The 24,146-nt window shown below is 38.5% G+C and overlaps 1 protein-coding gene and 1 long non-coding RNA gene across 2 annotated transcripts; both read left to right on the forward strand.

The window, feature by feature from the left end:
- Window positions 1-212: 212 nt before the first annotated feature.
- LOC139976240 (uncharacterized) lies at window positions 213-6,073 on the forward strand. Its single transcript, XR_011796047.1, has 3 exons — window positions 213-540; window positions 1,984-2,100; window positions 3,145-6,073. It is a non-coding gene; the product is annotated as an uncharacterized lncRNA (long non-coding RNA).
- Window positions 6,074-15,363: 9,290 nt separating this feature from the next.
- On the forward strand, window positions 15,364-17,226 carry LOC139975923 (transcription factor HES-4-like). Its single transcript, XM_071984216.1, has 3 exons — window positions 15,364-15,519; window positions 16,060-16,155; window positions 16,491-17,226. Exons 1-3 carry the CDS (start codon window positions 15,466-15,468, stop codon window positions 17,031-17,033), a joined length of 693 nt encoding a protein of 230 aa, XP_071840317.1. The 5' UTR covers window positions 15,364-15,465; the 3' UTR covers window positions 17,034-17,226.
- Window positions 17,227-24,146: the final 6,920 nt, after the last annotated feature.

Genomic DNA, 24,146 nt, shown 5'->3' on the forward strand with positions numbered 1-24,146 from the left:
TCCATCGCATGTTTGGATACGTGCTTTTAATTGACTTGGAGTGACAACGACTCCATAAAAAATAATGTGGCTGATGAATTTATTTTGTTTGGGGGGGGGGGGGGTGGGAGATCTGTTTGTTTATTCGTTAGTTTAATAATAGAGTGCATTGAACTATCAGCGAAGAAGAAATATATGAATATATATATATATATATATATATATATGTGTGGGTTTGTAAACGGCGTATATTGGGGATACACACAGGAAAAATGACCCGTGAACTGGGGCTATCGCGCAGAACGGGGATATCCCCGATTTTATTTTCACTCGGAAAGCACTTTTTAGACTTCTTGGAGCACGCCCTCAAATTTTCGTGGCCGTTTGAGCACTATCCTCGATTGGCCGTCAAAACGTCTTTTTGCGTGTGTTAAGTGTGTAAGTGTCGCATATACTCTTTTACCACACATCTTTAAAGCTACGTCCCCGATCGCGAGAGATGATGACCACTTCACGTGTGTCCCCGATTTCATCCAAGTGATTACTTGTCAGCTACATAAGGTAGGTATCACTTGTGATTTTCTTTATTAATGTTTGACAGAAATCCCCCAGCAGTTTAAAGGTTTTGCTCAGTAAGCTTAAGCGCTGCAAAGTTCCACCGATCGTCAGTGGTTAGGCCCATGATAGGTTAGTAAAAGGTTAGGCTAGTTAACATTGTTCTGTCATAAGGCCTACACCGGAGGAGCTAGCTGTAGGCTACTTGCAGTTTTATCGTTACTTTGCGCAGTTTATTTAGTATCGTAATTCTTACTAAAGCTGCAGTAGACATGTTATAATGTCAAAGCACATGTCTACACGGGCCTAACTAGATACAACGTTAGGCTACTAATACTACTGAACATTTAGGCCAGCCTATCATACTAGGTTAGTACAAGGAGTAGGAGTACCTAGGCTATTCTACGTAGGGTACTGCCTTTAACAACAATGACACACTTTAGTAGCACTAGTAGTGAGGTCTTCCTTAAGTTATTTGCAAGTGGCTGACAAACTACTGACTGTTAGGGTCACTGTGAGCAGTGTGACAGCTATTTGGAAATTAAAGTGTTAGATGTCACAGTTGTCATGTCATATATTGATTCATCAGCAGTGGTTGGGCATTTTATACTAGAGAGCTCAAGTGACATGGCCAAAATTGTAGAGATGTGTTGTCACTTTGGCCATAGATACAACTGCTTATACTGTGACTTCCTCAAAGAATGGTGTCTCTTTGTTTATGATGAATCGTCGTTCCTTTCAGTTTACAACTTCAACATTTTTCATTGCTTGAACTTTGAACATGCACATATCTTAAGTTAAGAGTTGGCCTGAGAAAAGAGCTGGTGATTTAAGTTTGAGGTTAGTTATTTTCTATCACTGCATAGAGTCCTGTACCTAGTTATTAGGATATTTAATCCAATTAGGGAACATAGCCAATTCATAATTCTCAGTGATATGTGGAAGAAATGTTAATACTATTAGGCCCACAAAGTTTGCAGTGACCTGTGATAGGCGTCATGACATTGTCTGAAGTAGAGCTAGCAGCAAGCTTGAGTACATGTATTCCACTATAGACATGCATGGAGTTTATTTCTAAGGCCTTTATTTTTTATCACAGTTGACAGCAGAAGTGTCACTGTTGTGGGCAAGTTCTGATTAATGTAACGCCATGGAATGGGGTTGGGATGTTGTGAGCAATTTTGAATTTGGACAAAATAAAAATATCCTTGTCAAAATTTTAAGGAGCTCGAACCATACGTTGAGAACTGGAAGTAGCGTATAAGTTAGCTCCATTGAATTGAGTATAAAGGTCTAACTCTGCTGTCATAGAGTTAGATATTGTAACAAGGGCATGTTTGAAACAAACTCCTGTAGTAACAGTTGTTTGCGCTTCACCTTGAGTGATATTTCAAATGTCTCATCATGCAAGTTATAACTCTGGAATACATTTTTACGTCTTTGTTTCAGTTAATATGATGAGGACCAGGACCAGAAGAAGTGGAGGTCTACTGGAGGAGGCATTAACATATATTAATGTCAAAGACAAAGAAGCTAGTTTTTGTGTTCTGCAAGTAGCACAGAAAGGTGAATATTTAATACTTCCATCAATGTAATCATTGAAAAGTATCCACAGTATAACAATTCTTCAACTATTTATAAGTAACTTAAGCATCTTTCAGATATGATTTAGACAAAATAGTAGCTTCATAATAGGTTACCAAGGAACAACTACGCTGTCATCAGGAAGTTGATTACCTGGGTCCATAAGTGGGGCAAAATATGGGCTGATTATTTAGTAGTAGCCATGCAGTATTTAGTGTTGCTATGTTTAAAATTTCTGTTTTTCAGTTTTAATTGTGCTGTTCATTTCATGCATTTGCTTTCTTATTAACAATATCCTTCGGAATTCAATATTTTGATTAAAGGTAGAGGGGTGATAACCACCACAGTATTTGCAAAGGGGCAGTTTCTGCTGCAATACAGTGGAAAACTTTTATTTGTTCCATCTTGCTTTAGTGTTTGGTTCCCTTGCTGCTTTAATTTCAATCAAGTGCAGTTACTCAGTTGCCTTTTTACATTCAATCGTGTTACTCCTTTACTATGTTACAGATATGAGGCTATTAAGAAATGCCACTTCTTAGAAAAGAGAATTTTACATTGAGGGAAAATGTTGTATGCAGAGCAAAGCTACCACTTATGTAATATCTGAAGCTGAAATCTAACTTCGATCCCCAGCATTTGTCATTTTGTTAGAAATAGCACTTTTTTTATGACTTACATTTCCTGTAATGAGAACAGTACAAGTCTAAGGATAAAGAAAGTAACCCTCTGGAAGACCACAAATGCCATATATTTAATCAGATTTTTTTATTGTTTTATCGAAGAGCATTTAACTATTTCATTTCATTTATTTGTTTCTCCTCAATGTACATGTTTAACAGTAAAGAATTACTAACATAAATGAGGGAGTGGCAAAGAAAACCTTGCAAAGCTTAACAAGTAGGGCCACTCACCATGCAAAGGAAAATATATCAAAACAATACAAAAACCAACCGCCCCTCCCCCTGCCAAATATTATTTGTTACTTTTTTATTGTTACTTTTTCTCTCTTTTTTTCTTCTGATATAGGGACCAAACATCCACTTGTCAGTGATGAAAGTTTGACTATAAGGAAGAAATTCAAGGAGTCATCCCTCACCAAAACAGCCAATAAGTTCAAAACAGCAGTGCCCTGTAGACCCAAAAAAGTACCTTGGTCAGAAAAAGAACAGGCTGCAGTTAAGCATCACCTGGGTAACTTCATAGCTATGCAAAAGCTGCCAGGAAAGGAAGCTATTCAGGCGACCTTGAAGAAAGAGAGGTGTCTTCAGAAAAGAAATTGGAGAAACGTTAAGGACTTTGTTCGAAACAGCATAACTCCAAGAGCTAGAAAGTCAGGAAGAAGTCTCTTTCGCTGATTTCATAGTTACCTTAGTGAAACTGTAACTTATAGCTTCATCAGTGAGAATGTAAAATGGTAACATTTTTAATAAAAGGCATACGTTAGGGACAGTCTTATAGGCTTTTGAGAGGTTGAGACTTCAAATGAAAAGTGGGCCAATCAGAGGAATGAGTACACAGGTGATCACACATTGACAATGGAGAGCACTGTTATAAGTATCCCCATTGGGTGCTAGGGTTCATAGACATGTGTATGTCTTTTGCTAATACATAAATTTGTGTAGCTAATTAAAACATGATCAAGAGAAATCAGTTTTGAACACATTGTTAAGGTTGATGACATGATGCTGCTGTAGTGATGTTTGAAATACAATGTAAACAGAAGGTGTGAATATGAGTTAGACAAGTTCTGTTCATTGAAATTGGGGAGCACTGTTATATTCTGGTCCGCAGTTGTATGCCATCAAGTATGAAACATTTGCATTGTGTCCTGTGAATGTTGATGTGCTTAAGGACCTTAAGTACAGAACAAGATGTTCAGAGCTGCAGGAGTTTACAAGAGAGCTGCTGTGACTATCATGCCAGGGATAAAGCTTGGATGAAACCTATTTTTTTTACTGTAGCTTTGCCACCAGTTGGATGGTTACCTTGTATTATTCTCTACTGGAAGCCATGTCACTTTTCCTTTGTGTTCCAGCAAGAGGTGGGGGGGGGGGGGGGGGGTTAGAGGAGCACGGAGTATTAGTGTGAATCATGTGGACAGTTTGCAACTTTTGACTAAACTGATGTTAGTAGTACTACCCTTGGTGTGAATGTACCAGAGGTGTACAACACGCTAGGTCACCGCACACTGGAAATGGGGAGCACTGTTGATATTCCCAGTTGCATTCCAGGGTGCCTCAAATTATTTGTGTGTGTTCCTAATGTGACTAACTACTTTTGAGTATAGTTTACACACATACTAGAATGTCCAGTTTAGGTCACTTCACCACCTCTGGGAGCTTAAATGGCAGGAAGACATCTAATGTCATCCCTAGCCTATTGTTGGTGAAGTGGTGGAGGAATCAGTGTAAACTGATTCAAACATACTTTTGTGACAACAAATTGGGAAAGGAGGATTGTTGCTTTTTACCATTTAAGTAGTTAACAAATTATGCAAGTTCAGTTGAATTCACACTAAGTACAACTACCTGGCCTTTAATTAAAGAGAGAAAAAGTCATTCATATACTGATAACAGTATTATTACTTTTTGCCCTTAAATTTTCTTTCACTCTTTTTCATTGTTTGTAATTTTAACTGCTAGCTTTGTAAGCTTTTTTCCTCATTCAACCTTCTGATTATATGTTACAGGACTTCATGATTGTTTGAGTGAGGTGAGTGTGGTGGTGATAAAGGTAGTTTTGTGTTGGCTGTCATCTGGTTGAAGACTGGTTTTGCTGGTTTCTCAGCAAAATTTTCCTGAAAAGAAAGCTATTCATGCATGTTCTCTCGAAGGAATCGAGAATAAACCTCAAAACCACTCAGCACGTAACACCAAATATAACTGCCAGGACCAAAAATATGATGAAGAAATCTCATGTACTGCTTTATTTCATCATTGTTAGTTTAGAGATGACTTAATATGTTGGTTTAAGTTAGAAAGTATAAATTATGTTTTCTGTTGGATTTTTAACGACCTTCTACATTTATATGCTCATAACAAATGTTTGATTATTGTTGCAGAATGACACAGTTTTTGAGTTTGTGTTAGTGTAGTTTCAATAATCAAGCAAAATTCAAAGAAAACAAACTATGGTTTCTGAATGTGCTTGTTCCTCATCAACTTTATGTCTTTAATGGTTTAAGTAACTGTCTGAAGGAAAGTTGCCATTCTGAAAGCAATTAAGCATGAAAATTTTAAACAGTGTTTTACAGTGTAATAGTTGGATTTTACTTGCTGCAACACAGGTACATTTGTTGCAAAAAGGTCAGTTTTACTGGCTTCCAAAAGAAGCATAACCATACATTAAAAAGAGCCAATGTGTTGAACCAAAGTAGTTAAGGTAGCCTGCTGTTTAGGTTGAACATAATACATGTTTATCATTGATTGGTATAGAGCATGTTAAATTAGTGATTTATTCAGCTGGCAAGACCTTGTAAATATGTTTGTGGTGCTAATCCATCAGATTTTGGTTTTCAGTTTATCATTGTTAAGAGCATCCTCAGCATTTCCATGCATGTTCTGTCATAGCTTCTATGAATTGTGTTTTCTTTGGGTTTTCAACAACTATTCTCTGACACTATGGTGGGGTGCACACAACCATTATTTATCTTCTCTTAAATGTGTTTTATCTTTGTTGAGTTTAAAATAAATACATGTTTGCTTGTTGTAGAATGAAGAACAATTCTTTCCATAGTTGTTTTTATTTCATTGAGTAAATCCCTATTCAGTGTTGCATGCTACATTGAGGGCTGATGCAGCTTACCTTCTAAATGTTCATTGGGAGCATGCACAGTTCATTATCCCACAATAAGACTATTCATGTAAGATGTTGAGCAAGTCTCAATGAGAGATAACAGGCCAGGTCTAGATAAACTGATGGTAGCAGTATGTACCAAACATGTGACAATGAAAGATACATATAGGCACGTAGGGGACCACTCCAAAGGAGAACCTCTTCATTGTCCTCCTTGGATGTCAAGCAGTATATGTAAACATGAGGTTGCCATGCAGACATATTAATGGCATACAAAACCCAACATTGTCATGTAAATTCATGATATGGACAACCATGCAATGACAGCCCTCACATTTATTTCTAAAACTTGTGGTAAGAGATATAGGTCAGAGGGAACAATGGAACAATAGGATGTCCTCGATTTGAATGTAACAGGTACCTTTCCTACACTAAAATGACTGTAACATACAAAATGGGGACAAGCCCCGATCTCATGTTAAGGGCACTATACTATGTGTGTCCACACTTGGGTGGTAAGGGACCCTTCATGGAAGGAAGCATAATTTGAACTGATTCAATAGCCACCTTGAAGAGTCAGAGGGTAATGACGCCAGTGCAGCTAATATTTAAGCCATATGACCCTTAGAACAAATATCCCCGATTATCCCCTAAAAAACCTACTGCCCCGTTTGGAGCCCTAAACAGGTATGTGTGTGTGTGTGTGTGTATTGCATATCTGCATAATAACTAGTTTGACAGTCTGAGTAAACTACATTTTCAACTATTAGCGAAGTCAACCTTCGATAGCACTATTAACATGTTGGTATAGTATGTCAACGGTTTAAGCAAATACGACTTCATAGGGACAATCCAAACATAGATATTAGAAAATCCCTTCTCTTTCTAATGATCAAACTCACAGAAATTACTGTAAAGATTAATGTCCAAGGAGCATTTTTACATCTTTCAGGCCAATAGGAAGTAGTGTCCAAAGGTGTATGGCATGATCGCCGATTAGTTGACAGGTAGATTTGCAGACTTTTGAATCATTGCATAAGGAAAGAGTCGCGTCATGAACGAGACAATGTTTTCACATGATCCAACTTTATATTCATTAACATTATTTTATCAGTCCTCCCCTCCCCCCCCCCCCCCATTCCTCCCTCATCAATTTGGACTTCTTATGAACGATATGAGACAGGATTCCGAAGACAAAAGTAGACAGATAAAATTACAACAAAAAACTATCGTGTACAGTTCTTGTATAGTTTTATGAGTGTTCTTTGCCTGATGGGGTCCCAATAGGACTACACCGGTCTTGGAGTGGAATTTTGCTAGTGTGTTGGTCTTATAAATTTAATATATATATATGTCATACCATTTGCTATATATTTAAGACGTGAACGATATTGTAACATAATTACATGTTGTTATACCTGAATTCGTGCTTTGTGTCAATCTCGCAAATTTAGTCACGCAAATTATATTGTAAAGGTATACTCTTTGTGCCTATGGCTTAATTGTCGTTGCAAATCATCCGAGGGTGGCGCTGTGAGTGCTAGGTTGGTAGAGGTCCTCTATAAAGGAACTCTACAGGTTGGTAGACTGACATCTACGGCTCTGTAGGTAGGTAGAGCCACTGTACATATAGAGCAGTGAACTGTGTGACCGTGCTCAAGTGATGGCGCTCGTCTACTCAGCTGTTCAGATATACGGCCTTTTGCATCTATTCACAGCCGTGTATCTGTAGGTAGATGGCTCCTATAGGTTGAACCATGGACGTACTAAATGTATAAGTCAACAGCTGTTGCAACTAATTAAACCCCGTATAGTAACATTGATAGGCACAGTAATTGTTGTACTCTTCAACCTTTTGGCTAAGATCGTGTCTAGTATCTGTTTTACAGATACATGGGTATAGTACACTCACAAGCCTTTAACCTGATCATGTGTAGTACATACATGCTTTCCAAAGGACTCGTGGTATTCATTTGACGGGAATATCGTCATAATCATACGGTTGCGGTCTCGATGTAGATGGTTCTCTGGTTGAGAGTGTACCAGCTTGTTTCGTAAGTTCGTGCCGAGGCTTTATCTTGGGTGATGATGTTTCATTAAAACTTAACTTATTCATGTACGTTAAAGGCCTATACCTAGTAGGTTATGTAACAACGCACTCAACGCACAGAATGGCTCAATGCGTTCTTTTACTCCTAAATTTGCTGACCAGTCAGTCAGACAAACTACCACTTCACGGTTAACACGTACCCACGCGTATAATAGTCACTCTGATACACTTCCCTGCGCAATTTCCTATAAAATATTCTACGTTACCAACTTTATGATAAAGAACCCTCTCCTCTCACCCTTGACCATAACTTTCCCTGAATCTATATTACATGCTTACTGAGATCTCTACAGTAAGTAAGGCAACATATGTCACCAAAACAGAACTATAGCATTGCTCGATACAAGTGACATAAGCGTATACTGTACAGTGGAATGACGACCTTCCTTACTGGTTTCGAACCTCTGGACATGTACAATCAGCGTCCAATTTGAATATACCCTATAGTTACTCTTTGAATCAGGCCAGAAGAGAGGGTGGGGGCAGAATAACCACAGCCCGTGGCCCGAGGTCATTTGGGGGAGGGAAATGCGGGGTTGCTCGGGAGAATATGAGAAAAGAGTTCAGTAAATATCATTTTCATGAAAATATAAAATAAAGGGCCGGTAACGTTATTGTCCACGGACCTGGCTCGGAGTGATCCTGAGACAGTATTTTCGCTTTATATGAAAAGCTAAAACAACAACACTTTCGCATATTCATGTTAGTCCTTGTACGCCCCCCCCCCCACCCCACCCCTTACTCTTTCCTTCTCTTTCTCTCTTAACAGGTTTTGATCATTCACCTCTCCTCTTTCCTGTACAGGACAAAGATTTAACCAGCATCTTCGAGTCTCCTATTATCCGTACCCAAGCTTAATCCATGTTCAAAGTCCAATCCGTATCGATCCATGAGCCCCTGGACTCCTCCGGGATTTGCCCGTTTTGCGGCCATGATTGTTTTAAGCTCTTCGGCATGGTGGTGTGGCCTTATGAAAACTTAGCAGCAAAGAAAATGGTTATATGGCGATCGCCACCAACTAAGGGTAGATTAGATTTAACTCAATTATAGATAAAAGTTGTAAGATCATTGCAGGGTTCGCTGGTTTCCGAGTTTTTTTTTTTTTCACAAGGAAGAAACAGGTTTCTTCCAATAAAAGTGTAAGAAACTTAAAAAAAAATAAGGAAAATAAGTCTAAATAATTTCAATGTAATTGTAAATAGCCTAACTGACAAATCTAATGACTAAAACCTACACAGAGTTTGGGGCATTACCTTGGTTAGTTAGATGGCGCTGTTTATGCAATCCAGCATTCCAATTACAACAAGTTGTCGAACCTGGCCTATACTAAAAACAAGGAGCCTTCACCGAATACAGGTTTCCGCTGACGAAGTTCCACTTCAACAAAACCACGAGTCCAGAAAGCATGTCTATGTTGGTCCAGGAACCAAACTAAACTTCACATTCCGGCTTGTCTACGAGACTATATATAAGTCTATACTAAATCTTGGACCACGAACAAAATGTCATTATTGCGTACCGTTGAGGTAGGGATAGAAGTAAAGTAAAAAATTAGGTAAGGACTTGAAAATAAGGCAAAAAGGCAATGTTAAGTTGTCAAGTGTGACGTAAAAGAAATTACTTGGTGTTTACATTTTAAAGAATGTGTATTTCTTTATGTTCTTTGTCACCGTGTCAATTTGATTTACCAACAGAAAAACTGTTTTAAATTTGTTTTGGTTATTAATTTTTTTTTCTTCATTCCACCGGAAGAAACCTACCGACCCTGCCGGATTGTTTAACATGAGGTCACTGGTTAAATCACGTTCTTGCCAGAAAAAATATATTTATATTTCAAATTTGTTTATAATTTCCCAGTAGGTTTTTTTTTCGATTTACATCTACTTTGTATAAAAATTAAAGCCAGAAAGACAAAAACAGCTCTATATGGACTCTTAAATGCCTAACATTATACGTTTGCATATCTGTACTTTGAAAAAATTAGTTACATACTTATTTTCATAAGAACTTTCGTGTCGTCGATCATATGAAAGAAACGATAGTAAATTTTTTTTTTTAAAATTTTGGCATATCATTAAAGGACGCCTTCATTTTTGTCTTGGATACATCATAGTTTAATAAAAGAGGGGGGAGGGGAGGGGAGGGGAGGGGAGGGGAGGGGAGGGGGTCGCTGGTATCGTTTCTATAGCATTTCCGGGTTTAAACTATGCTATATCTCTGGAATGTTCCTTTTACGGTTAAATTTATTATGATGTCTATTCGTCAATGCAGGCTTAAATTTTGACAAATTCTAATTACTCAACCAAAACCGGTTTTTTTTTTTAAATTTTTTATGACTATAACAGAGCATCATTAGGATGACATTCAAAGCCATTTGTTCTTCACTAATTTGTAATGAACTCTTAACATGTTATTGGAGGCAATGAAAGTATTTTCTCCCAGACGTGTTGCATCTGCAGGGGCGTCGGAAGCTATTTGGGATTGGTACGGCAGATCAGAGTGTGGCCATCTATCATAATTATCGGGGGGACGTTTGGTACGTCAAACTACGCTACGCGCCACCATGGTTGGCGCGTAGCGTGATGGAGAAAATTTTGAAAAAATGCCTCCCAGACTGCAGGAAATGGCACTTCCCGAGCTTGAAAACAAGACCCCTGCCATGCCAGAGTAGTCACATTTAGCCTACTTGCCGTCATCAATATTGAAAATTATTGAAAAATATACCTCCCAGATTGCCTGAAATAGCAGTTCACATGTGTCACGAGATTTAACACATTTGAAGTATGTTTCATTTTGGTTCTTTATTTTTTTGCCATTTTTTTTTCTAAGTCCTACTTTTTTTCTTCTTTTTTTTTGCGCCGTGAGTACCGGCTCCGACGCCCCTGATCTGAGAAACTGATTCAACGGTCCAGATGCATTATCTACATGTGAACCTCAGCTGTTTCAATGGTCATTTCTCAAGACTTAAAATTCATCATCCGTTAAGTCTTAATGGGGTATTCTAGAGATGTAGAATATTTAAAAGAGAATACCTAGAAAACTGTAAACAGATGTAGAATGTTTACCAACACCAAATTTCTTTCATCGTGTTTTTTATGACTTATCAACTCTTAACTTCTTTTGCCCAATCTCGTCATTTAAGTGGCTTGAACTAACAATGTTAGCATGAGTTGGTTTATACTGAACAGCTACAAAAGTTTTATAAAAATTCAACTAAAAAGTTGCTTTATAGTTAAATCGAGTCATCAACCAGTACTTTTCTTCAGAACATGGTGCTGAAGCATTGACTAGTAGATTCATTGTATCATCTCTATTGGTAACGTTTTAAAGAAAAGTTACCCCAGATAGAACCTGGGCACGAAAAACAAACAACTCTATTCACTCTCCAACCCCCCCCCCCCCCCACCTCCCCCGTCTTTTATACATCGAGAATGTAATTGTATAATCATGACGATATCACAAAGGAGCATCATGAGTTCCTTGGAAAGGGTAAATTTATTCCAGCCATTTAGGTTTCGAAATTTTGTGTTTCAAGTCATGACACGTTAACAACAAAAAACACTGGTAAGCATTAAAAAGAAAACTTGGCTCAATTTGTTATTTCTCTGTAAACTTCAAATTATTTTTTCCTTTTTCTTTAAAACACGAAACTGTTTTATATACCTTATGTAAGTTCTTCAGTGTACAGGTTTCCCCCCTCCGCTTAGTAACGTCTGCTCATTTTATTACGGCACGCTTACAGTTTATCATTTCTTTCCCCTGATTGGTCGTTGCTATGTGTGACGTATTAATTTCTCAATGAGAGTAAAGTAAACGCAACTTGGATGCCTACCAAGACGAGTAAACAAATGATTGTTCCCTCCTCTCTCTAAACCCTCTCTTATCCTTATCGAAACTTTTTTTCATCTCCTCCCAAGTTCCCACGGTCTTGACAAAGGCCACTATTGATCAAACCACTTGAGCCACACGCTCGCTTAACAAAATAATGCATAAGTAAACTAGTCGACGGCTCAAGGGGATTTTAGCGGCAATCTACATACGCATAGTAACAATAGCATACCACGATCGGATCTTACCGGACTAGACTATTGAAAGTGCGTGGGAAAATTGTACAGTTAGCGCATGACTAACAAAGGGCCACGTGTTGCAACTGAGTTTCACGTCGCGCGAGGTTCGCGTGCCCATACGAATGGGCGACTCAGGTCGCGATATTAGTTCCGAAACTTTCGTACACAAGGCTAAGCAAACGGCACGCTATAGAGACTTAGATCTTTGGGAGAAATACATGGGATAATTTCATATAATGTTGCAGGTGTTAATCTTTTCAACTTTTCTTCCGTTCTTAAGTCTGCACTATTTAAGGGGGGTATATAGCCAAGAACCAGACAGAACGTCTATCTAGACTTAAACCGCTTTTCTTGAAGAGGAAAACTTACACCATGTCTGGTTTATAGACATATTCCTCCTGCCGAGATTAGGGCCTGTATTCGCCGGGCAACCAGCTGTATTATAACAATACTACCCCACCTCCATGATCACTAGCGTACCTTCGTAATAGTGAGCTTTTCCAACGCAATTCCTTTTCGAGTTTGATCATCCACAGTTTCTTACCAACAATATCATAGGCATAGGAAAAGAGATTAGGCAGATTGGACATGGGAAAGTTTTCCTCCCCGCCCCCCCCCCCCTTCCCACCCCCATCCTTTTATAACAAGGGATGCATTCTTAGGCGTCGCTGGATCATTTATCTGGATCCTTCCTCATCATTAGCGGAAACCGGCATGTCCGGCAATTAATTTACTCTTTTTTTCATTTAACTCATATACTTACGTATTGCGAACTGGAGTGTACAATAATAACTATTGCACACTTAGAAATAGTTCTTGCAAGACTTTTGAAATTGCCTGTTATGAATATGCCAAACAAAAAGCTAAACATGGGAAAGAGTCACAACAGTCTACTTCCCACCCTCTCCCTCCCGTCCCCATACCCCTGGTGGTTTTTGGGGGAGGGGTCAAAAAAGCATTATGTGACACTGAAGATATATGAGTATGCAGAAGGAAATGGCTATATATTTAAAAGTGTACGTACGTTACAAACCAGCCTAGCTTGGTTCGAATACCTTTGATACGTTGCTCTTAGATTATTTTCCCGGTCAGTGATTCGCTTATGTAATTAGACAGTGTTAGCTTTTATTTACATTGTACACTTCCGTTGTATTTTGGCTCAGTGGATGCGTTCACGTCATGCAAACGTCATGATTACCGTTAAATTCGTTATTCTCCGTTATGACAACCCGCAAATTAGTACCAGTAACAGAATACAAGCACATGCATGTTACAGTGCATCGTATATCTTTACCCATGCTTTCATATATTGCCACTTTTTTGCATTACGCCACTTCGACTTCCCTCTACATCACAGGGAAGGCGGTTTACCAGACACTGTGCTACACATATACACAGAACGCTGTACATAGTTTCCTGTCCGCCTAAGTGTGGCTGAGTATCATGTGGTGACGTCATGCATATGCCATGTTCACCGACCGTTACTCCCCGTTAATGAAACCCGCAGATTAACATAAAGAACGGAATACCAGCATACCTCATATGGGCTGCGTACGTATCGTAGGCCTACCTATATCACCCATATATAATGTTGGTTTACTTTTTACCGCACTCAGAACAAAGGTTAAGGATGGAGGCTGACCAACGGGTCTTTTTATCAAAAGCTGTCAACCGTTTCATGTCAGCATGTGGTTGAATGTGGTGACGTCATATGCGAACGTCATAACTGGACTATGTTCTATCATGCTGGCAAGTAGCCAAGAAAGGAGGGAAAGGACCATTTGTCCAGATACCGATCACCCCAAGGAAAATAAGCAGATATTAAAAGCGAAATACTTGGCTTCATTACCAACACTGTACCCATATTAATACCCAGAATATACATTTCCAACGTGATTCCACCCACATCATTGTCTTCAAACAAGAGGTATTCGTGATGAACCGTAGTGTACCATAGTATAGTATTTTAACTGAATTCTGCATGAAATATGACATATCTATACTCACACACACAACAGTGGAGCAAACACGTATTTAATCTCCCTCCCCCAATACAGTCACAGGGTGATCAGCTCCCCCCCCCCAACCCACCCACTGTTATACAGACTATTACAAGAATCCTAGTGTAAAATAGATAAATATATAACATGTATGTGCGGTACAACCTAAACAGTGAAAAAAAAAACATTAATTTCAGAAGTTACAAATAAAGCACCACCAATTTGCATCTAATTGCCCTCCATTTTTACCAAAAAAAGGTATAATACGACCTCTCCGCTGGATGACCTTACCCCTCCCCCCCCCCGGAAAAATGTCCCTCATTAAAGATAAAAGTTCTTCGCGACCCTGAATTAAGCTCTCAGTCGTACCCATTTAACAGCAGTATTATTTAAAACTAAATATTTCATTCCCATATTTTGTATAGTACGGACAAAACCTTCACACGTTCTCGTTATATAATTCCATAGTTTATTTCACACCCGAATCGAGTCACTTCCTTTAGTCATAACACATTAAGGTCTTTACACACTTGCTTATTCCACCATATCTTTCTTTTTCTCCTTTTCCCTATACATGAATGTAAAATAAACTTGAAAGTAACCGAAACCGTTATCATTCCGCGCTTTAATATAAAAGACACCCCCCCCCCTCTCTCTCACTTTATTTTCATTTTCATAAACATCTCTCTCCTTTGTGTAACTCATAACCACGTACAACAAACAATATCAGGTCATTGATCATGGGAAAAGAGTCAGCCAACTTTTACTATTTAGTTTCAAACCTAAATAATCTAATGAAAACCAATTTAGTGATCTATAATATTTATCTACGGCAGATGTCTGGCTCTTATGTGATTACGAGACTTCTATTCCTAATCAGGTGGACCTATGAATGACTGAATCAGTTTTTCCCACGACCAATGAATAGGCCATCCCGCGTGCCTTCTCTTTAGAGACACAAGATCTAACCATCCATCAAAGGAACGTATTTCAATAAAGCTTCCGTCATTTGGTTCTTTGCAACAAGTATTCATCATTCTACTTCAACCACGTTCCCACGATCGTGAATAGAACAGGAAAATGCTATCACAATGGCTTCAATCGAACCAAGAGCAAGCAGTATTAGGTAAACACAATAGTAGCAACGACAGGTCAAACAAAATAGTCGCGTGCCCCTTCAAACGAGAATACTCGCTCCTGATTGGCTTATTTGGAGAAAACGTCACTGATCGTACTGGGTATCTATGAAGTCCCAGATAGCTTTATAAATACATCTCTCGGACAGACTTTGTTATCATTCTCAATTCAAAGCCAGACCACTGTGCATCTACACATATAATATAGCAACTATCGTTTTACTTATTTTATTGGAAACATGGCAACTGTTATTCTAAATTCAGACGTTCGACAGCATAAACGCCGTCCAAGGGTAAGCAAGAACTTTCATTTTTTTGCATCTATTTGGTTAATTCAAATAAATAACGTATTTAAAGAAGAATTTGGCTACACCGTTATTTTCTATCAATCTGGTTATCCAACTTCGATCCATTCGTGTCTAAGCATAGTCACAAGCAGAGGCCTATTAACTCAAAATCGTAAGCTTTTACAACATGTGTCGGCGTTTAGAAAAAATGTCTGTTTACTAATCGCACGTATTAGATGGTCTTAGGCATTGGGACAAACCAATATTGTGCAACATCGTAAACTTACATTGTGTGCAACAGGTCGTCTGCTAGGCGATTGTATTCGTGTCGTCTGCTTTTCGTGTGGACTGCTTTAGCGGCTGTGTTGTGCATAGTGACAATCATCGTAAATAGCGTGGCTTTTTGCATTTACATATCACGTAGCGGTATATATAATGGTTGTCGCTGAGCAGACGACACATGCGAAGCCTTACACGTTACGAATAATTCCTAACCACAGCATGAATAAATCATTAACCATACCGTATACAATTCTTTTATTACAGATTAATAAGCATCTGACCGAGAGAAGACGAAGAGCAAGAATTAATGACAGTCTTTTCCAGTTGAAGAATTTGGTGTTTCCTGCATTAGAAAACAAGGTAGGTTAAATTCTTCATTCATCTATTTCTTCCTATAGAACTAAGTAACGATCGTACAGGTTTTGACAGCAGTTCTCTTTTACAACCTCGCCTGTTTATGTCCATAGATATCGCTTAGCTTTAGTCTCTTTAAATTTTGATCAGATTCTTAAAAGAAGTCCCTATTTGCTTATTTATTTTAGTTAGTCTTTTTTTTTTTTTACATACTCCCTTTTATGTTGGTGTCATGTACGCTGATATGTCCTATGCCAAAGGGAATTCCTTTTTTTTTATCAGAGATAAAATCAATACTGTTCGTAGCTAAATTTATATCTTTTTCCTTTCATCCTTTTCAGGTTTCACAGAACTCGAAGGTAGAGAAGGCTGATATCTTAGAGATGACTCTCCTATACTTGCGCGGTCTCCAGAAACAGGCCTTGACAAACCAAGGACAACAACCTACCGTGAATCACTTCCAAGCTGGTTTCAGCGAGTGCCTGGGAGAAGTTTCGCATTTTCTACTGTCATGTGACTCGATCGATACAAATACCCGGATTCAACTTTTGAACCACGTAGCAAGTCGTACTACCAATATGCATTCACCACCAACACCAACCCATGCTTCTTCTATCTCACCACCCGCCGCGAGACACAATCGACCAGCGACAGAAGTTACGACATTGTCCAACAAAAAATTAACAGTGGAGGTTCAACCTACCGTGCAGCAAAGTTGGAATGGGAGTCCCTATTCTTTGATGACACCTCCAACATCACCAATGGAATCGGCTGAGCGGTCGTTCGCAAGGAATGGTTTGAAAATGGCTCATTCCGTTTTTGATGGAAAGAACAATGTCGTGTCTGGGCATATGCTTCCCGTGTGGAGGCCATGGTTGGAATAAGTCGCTAATGTCAGAGTAGCAAACAAAGCAACAGTCAAATGAACCCTTTTTTGAGACAATGGAACTATTGAAAACCTTCAAATGTGATTAATAATTATATTTATCAAAAGATTTATATTTTTCTTTCATATTGCATATATACAAAACTTCTATTTTTCTGCAAAATATCTTTACTGGAGCTCCTTTTCAGTTTGCGTGATCGCTGGTTGATTTTTAATACATAAATAATGAATATCATGTAACCTGTTTTTGTATCATTGGTACTCAATGCATTTACCTTTCAATTACGTTAACTTGTTTTCACGTATATGAATTATCATCTAGCTTCAAAATGCAACTAGGTACAAACAAAACCTTTAGAAACTGCGTTGAAAACTTAAGGAACTAGGCTAAACTGCCCTACCCACCACCCCTCCACCTCTCTATTACGAAGCCGGATTTTACTCGCGCTATTTGCTACCATTCCGTCGTAAAAATGTACACTCAATTTTCTGTCGCTAGATATTTTAATGAAGTTTTAATAATTCCGAGACGACCCTGCAATTCCCGCACCCACCCCGGCCCCACAGGCAACCCCTTACCTTCCGACCAACCGCCTTCAACACCTCCATCGTCGACCTCGGTAGCGTTGTGTACAAGGGTACTGAAAGAACAATTCTCCGTAAATACCCCCCCCCCCATCCTCCTTCGGCAGGCTGACCACCCACCCCCATCGTCATCAGTTATATTTAAGGATTACTACACTGATGTAGTCAATTGGTATATATAAACAATCGCAGGTTCATTGATTACATTCTAATCGCCTAATTCTACTTCAAGACCATGTCATTATGTATATATATATATATATATGACATGAAGTATATAATATACAAATATATATAAATTACAATCTTATTTGTAATGCTGGCATGCACATCTTGTCAATACAGCAACTTCGTTAAATAGAGGACGCTCTACATAAACAGCCTATGAGCACTTAGTTGCTCAAAGCCAAAGTGAACCAGAACTGCATTTGCCTGCAAATACGCAGTATTGTAGTGCGCGTGGAGTGCTTGCAGTATTAGGAAGAACTTTTCGGTTGTTCATTGGGGCGGACAACACACCAGGGAGTGTAGTCATGTAGGTACATACAAAGTGAGGGCGTTTGTGTGGGCCGTGACAGGCTCATAATAAGTTGGCAATGCAGTTAGCCTATGAAACTACAAATGTACAGAGACTATATGAAACTTTAAGTTTCAAAGTCCAGTCATATAGGTATCGTTCACTTGCCAGTAAGCCAATATTGTACAATAATTACTCCATTGACTTACATACTAAATTCGTCAGTTTTCAAGGCCGTTAGTGCATAGGAAACATAACATGTGCTACACATCATATGATAGCTGCTGGCTTCACCAACACATCACACTCAGTTATTGACATCATGAATGGTGAGATGTTGTGCTAGAATAGGTCTAAGTTGAATATAGTACAACCCCCCCCCCCCCCCAACTCATCTGCCAGTTATCGCTGTGTAATCTTCCAGTTTCAACTAGGATTTCTTTTAAAAAAAATACGCCTTAAATCACCTTCAGTCTTCTCAAATTGTTTCGACCATCAGTAGTTTATTTCATTTCTCTTCAACTATAAATCACACAAAAAGAATGATGACTAAAAATATGCCAAAATTATAAAGAATAATAGGCAATAACAAGTTCTACTAAAAATAACCATATCTTGAGATAACTTGAGATAGACATCACAGCTATAACTAAGCATAACAAACAACGAAATGAGGGACTAAGCTTTTATCCGATGTCATGCTGTCGGTTCAATACCATATACGAGTATAGTGTACGTCCGCCCTGGTAGGTTAACCATTGTCGGAAAAAAAGTCCTAAATTGACCAACTGACTGTTTATTCTATTTTCAGTCATCGTTCATTTCTTTATTATGCTTGGATGTTGGAGAGGATGAAATAAACTACTGATGGTCTTGAAATCTGGAGGTGTACACGACCTTTCCACCCCCATCCCACCCCCACCCCACTACCCTACCCCTCCGCCGCTCTGTCTCTCTCTCTCTCACATACAAATAAAAGTAGTTATTACAGCAGAACGTGTACACCTGATTACAATGTATGTCTCACGTTGAATTTATTTTCTGTCCTCACCCCCACCCCTCCCTACAAAGGAGACCGTAATATATGTCTGGAAATATGTAAGATTTCTAGTCGTTTTATTGATAACTCATTGTACTTACCTGCACCAGATAATAACCCACGCAACTACACCACACACAAGTACATTTGATTCCACATACAGAAACAACTCGGTAACAATGACCGATCGATGAAATCGACGCATCGTTTTGCTATACATCACCACATACTGAAAACTTCAATATATATTCTTGAAGGGCGCCATCTTTTATTTGGCAACGTCACCGCTTGCAGAGAGCTGGACTGTTACAATATATTTCGCTAATCGAAAAAGTCACATCAGATACTACATAAAATTATCTTCCATTTCCGATGAAACAAATATCTTGTCAGGAATTGTTTTCCACGTCCTTATTTAACGACACACTATACGTTGTTGAGACATAAAAAATTGCAGTTTTCAATAATGCAATACTGCCGTCATTTTAGGTGTTTCTTACGTAGAACCACATCATTATTTAACCTCATCAATTCAACATTAATTTTACAACAATATAATAATTTCAATACTTTGCAGAAAAATAATGAATTGCAGCAAAATTTTAAGAAAAGGACCTCAACGTACAGACACGGTGATGGGAAATGTTAACACCAACAGTCTTAAAGGGGACACAAGCCCAACGATCATCTTAAGTTTACCTGATAGAGATCTTTGTGAATAACAACTTACCTAAACAGCAAAAAAAAAATCTTCTCCCGCTTTGGAGATATCCTTGTTTAAAGTCATGTCTGTGAGCTGTCATTGTGTTTATCTGTGACGTCATAGTGCCACTAGAGGATCTGGAATGTTATACTTTCTCTCTGTTTTTCATTTCATATTTTCAAGGTAGAATGTAAGCAGTGTCGGCATTGAAACCAACGCCATCATTTGGTCATGTCAAGGGATTCCATTCTTTAGATTCAACATTGGCAAACCCCATCTCCATAACAACAACAGAAAAATAGAAGACCTGATCAAGTCTTTAGCCTTGTGTGTAAAGAAACATTAAATCGGATCTTACCCTAGTGACCTTTAACTTTTACTTCATTCAAAATTGTTAAGGATATTTAGTCCAGTAGGACAAATTTTTTACAGGGGACAAAATGTATTCGTACACCGGTTTTACAGTCCAAAAAATAGCACAAATATATCCCATTCAAGTAACCAGGCATAATCAATGTTGTCTAGAGTTAAAAATGTCAAAGAATGATATTTTATATTTAACTTCTCAGTTTAATTCACTCAAATAAGTTATTCAAGTACTAGTGAGCCTGTGCGAATTAACGTTATGGGCTTATGGCATTCTACTTCTTCTCGCCCAACCTGTAAAACTCGTATAAATCTAATTAAATGATTTTTGTCCCGATTCTCATATGCAAAAGTAGGCTAATATGAAATATGTGTATAGGTCTTCATATAAGTGGCGAAACAATTTTTTTTTAATGTTTCGTCCAGATTTAAAACTTGGGGTATATTTTGCAATTTTGAAGAATTTTCGACTGTTATGGTTGTACCACACATACATGTTGTATCTTTGTATACTATGCGCTTGAATTTTTGTAATATTCTGTCTGCTGAGGAGGGGGGGGGGGGGGGGCTGAAGCTACCCAGAAGTATATGTGATTCAGATATGGATTGGAAACTTAAGGCGGATTTCCATTGTAAGTTGCCAGGTGTTTCACTTAGCTTCTCTTTTTAATAAAGTAGATTTCCTACTTTAAAATAAAGTGGATCACAAAATACTCATGTTCTCTAGTAGTGTATAAGCTTTACAACCGTAGTAGTGAAAGTTTAAATCGTAGCCTACCCAATCCAAGGTCAATGAAAAAACACATAAACATCTTTTCAAATTGCATCTATGACATCCTCTCCCCCTACTGTTACCCCACCCTCTCTCTCTCTCTCTTTTCTCTTCCCCACCCCCTCTCTCTGCCCCTTCAAGTGAACTTATATTTGGAAACGTACTTAACACCCTTACGGCGAGTGATGTTACATGCAACCATATACTGCTTAAATCTATTGTTATAATAAATCAGTTATGATCCTCAAATAATAGCAACTATAGAAAGTAAATTTCCGCACCAGAGCCTTTAATAGTCTTAAGTTAACAACCCTCAAATTCACAGGAATAATTCAAAAGGGTCAGAAATCTTCAAGGGAATCTTACGTGAAAAAGTCTGCAACTTATGATACCCCCCCCACCCCCCCCCCCCAAAAAAAATTGACAAAATTTAAACAATTTAATTCAATACTGATGACCCTCCAAAATCAATGCGATTATCATAAAGTATTTCTGACGTTTTCCTTACAATTATACGTTTTTATTGTGTATATTTAATACCCCCAAAAAATCGTTGTAATCTGGTTATCACAAGCGAGCTAGGCCTTTTACAGTTTGTGCCACAAAGTGTATTATAATTTGCCGCTACAGTGGATGTTTATTCTACATATGTCAATGAAATGGCAGGTTATCGATTAGTAGTGTTAATCCTTCAAACGACTGACTGAATTCTTGATTCTTTTTCTGTGAATCTTCTTTTTCTTCTTTTCGAATACAGGCTGGAAGATTTCGCGGTCTGATGGGCTGAAGGCCATGAGACCCTCAACCCGGTGAACAACTCAAGGCTAAACGGATTTGGGAGAATTGAAGGATATTCCAGCATGCTGCCCTCTATTATATATTAGCCAACTTTCCCGCGCTGAACTGTTTGATGCAATGCTGAAAAAATATATTAGTGAACCAATGAAATCTATAAAATAAATAAATTTAATTATAATTTTGAAGTACTTTAACCGAAGAGGGACTACATTAGATGACTGTTTAACTACTCAAGTCGGAATGCCACAAGATGTGGTCCTGGCAGTGGTCACGTGGGCAGGAAATCACTTTGAATTTCTGTGAGGTTAAAGGGAAACAGGGGAGGGAGAATGTACCTTGGATCTGCACCTCAGGACATCATAGGCCCCAAAGGAGTGGTCTAATTATGTTCCGGCTAAATTTAAAGTAATTTCCCAAAAGCAATTTTTCCCTCGAATGAAGTTGTGGGGGGGGGGGGATCCCACTGCGACGCCTATGGGTCTGGGGTACGGGGCAACATTAATACAAATAACTACAACAGCAACAATTGGGAAATGATGTTGCATATATCTCAAACGTTTTCAGGTACAATAATAATAGTAAGCTACACAAGAGCATCTTTAAAACTCTCATTCTCTGTATTCAAGACCTGAACAAAGCAGTGTTTGTTCAAGTTACCCCGTACTTCACCCACTCCCCCCCCCCCCACTCTCCCCTCCCCCACCCCTCTTCCAATCCCAACCTGCGTAGGTGTTACACGGATATTAGATAACAGCAATCAACGAAATCAGGTTATCAGGTATCTCTCAAGCTTATAGATTTCGATTAACCCCCTCACTAACCACCCCCCCCCCCGCCCCGCTCAAAGGAGAAGAAAACAAAAACAGAAGGACACTCTCCTAGCTTGTTTTTAACCAAATGAAGATTAATGAGTGAGTAAAACCAATGGACTCGATTCAATTACTCAGCATTTACGCGTCCCCCCCCCCCCCAACTCCATTTTGCCGGACAGTTTTCCTGCAGCAGTATTGAACAAATTCAAATGCAAACTTGGCAAATTTTAACTTTCGATTCGTTGAAATTATACGTTGATTAAGTCAAGCTATAATGATTTACATTTTTATGTTGAAATTTGTCGACTAACATACCATTGACAAAATATTAACACTGATGCAGTGTGTAGGCTACTCCTATCACGTTTCCCCTAAGTATACTGGAAGTCGCTCTTCTTGTTGTTTAAGTTGTTGTTGCATGTTTTTGTGTATGTGTGAGTGCAGAAGGGGGAGGAAGAGGGGGAAGGGGAGGGAAGGGGGAGAGGTGGAGTTGGTCCTCTGTCGGCTTTCTTGTTGAAGATGTCGATAAAGAGCGTTTGTCTGTGTACTTTCCACCGACCATCCTGAGATTCTCGGTTTATCTGGCGGAATGAACCTTAAGTTTTTTTTTTCATGAAAATGAGCAGGGAATTGCATGGTTTACTATTGTTGTTTCGACCAGACGCAGATCCAGGGATAGTAGGGTAAGGGGCTTCGAGAATTGGGAGTATCTACCCCCTTTTAACCCCGCAAAAAAGTAGTTAGTAACCAGATTTTTCTTAATGAACTATTAGTTTATAGCCTAAATATGCATCAGAATGCACCATTTCACGCCTAAATATTTTGACCGGTTTAGTATACCACAGGCCACCTTAATGGACACCGTGGCTTTAACGTGACTGAGTCATATACGTCCTTGTTCGTTCTCCGATTTCCAGCGGTACTTAAAGCCTATGATGATGGGTAAAAAGCCACACTAACTTGCAATATTGTTGATAATTTACCTGATGGGTATAATTTTGTAATGCATTTTTTGGCATTTTTTACGTTACAGCTCAGAAACTTGCATCACTTTTTTTTTCTCTTTAAAATAAGACATCTAAGTTCCAACATTATAAAATTTTCAGGTTTTCCTAGTTGTGCCTGCGCCACTAATTTGTTATGAATTCATTCATGTTATCCGATGTATAAGCTATACTACCGGTAGCATAACTACATAAATTAACTTTCGTTTGAATAAACAAACTTTAAAATGGGGGTGCTGAAGTTTTATCCTTCATCAATTTTACTTTTATTTTGACTACTTCCCTCGAAATATTTTGTTAAACTGTTGACATAAAACGTAAAATGCTTCTTACCCACGCGTCGTCTGCTCGGTAATACATCATCTCCTATTAATTTCATGATTACCGGTAATTAAACTATAGGAGCTACACATTAAGTTGAATACTCTGAAAAGGAGAATACAAAACAAAGGTGTTTAAATAACCCGGTCACATGAACACGCAATGAAGACTGTACATCGGTTTTTATTATCTCC

This window comes from Apostichopus japonicus, chromosome 11 (genome assembly GCF_037975245.1).
Source record: "Apostichopus japonicus isolate 1M-3 chromosome 11, ASM3797524v1, whole genome shotgun sequence".
In the NCBI taxonomy this organism is placed as follows: domain Eukaryota; kingdom Metazoa; phylum Echinodermata; class Holothuroidea; order Aspidochirotida; family Stichopodidae; genus Apostichopus; species Apostichopus japonicus.

What these genes read in the sequence shown, in the direction of transcription:
- LOC139975923 (XM_071984216.1), top strand. Translation starts at nt 15,466, where the DNA reads ATGGCAACTGTTATTCTAAATTCAGACGTTCGACAGCATAAACGCCGT. An exon ending in AGCATAAACGCCGTCCAAGG is followed by an intron (nt 15,520 to 16,059) that starts GTAAGCAAGAAC and finishes CTTTTATTACAG; the next exon opens with ATTAATAAGCATCTGACCGA. An exon ending in TTCCTGCATTAGAAAACAAG is followed by an intron (nt 16,156 to 16,490) that starts GTAGGTTAAATT and finishes CATCCTTTTCAG; the next exon opens with GTTTCACAGAACTCGAAGGT.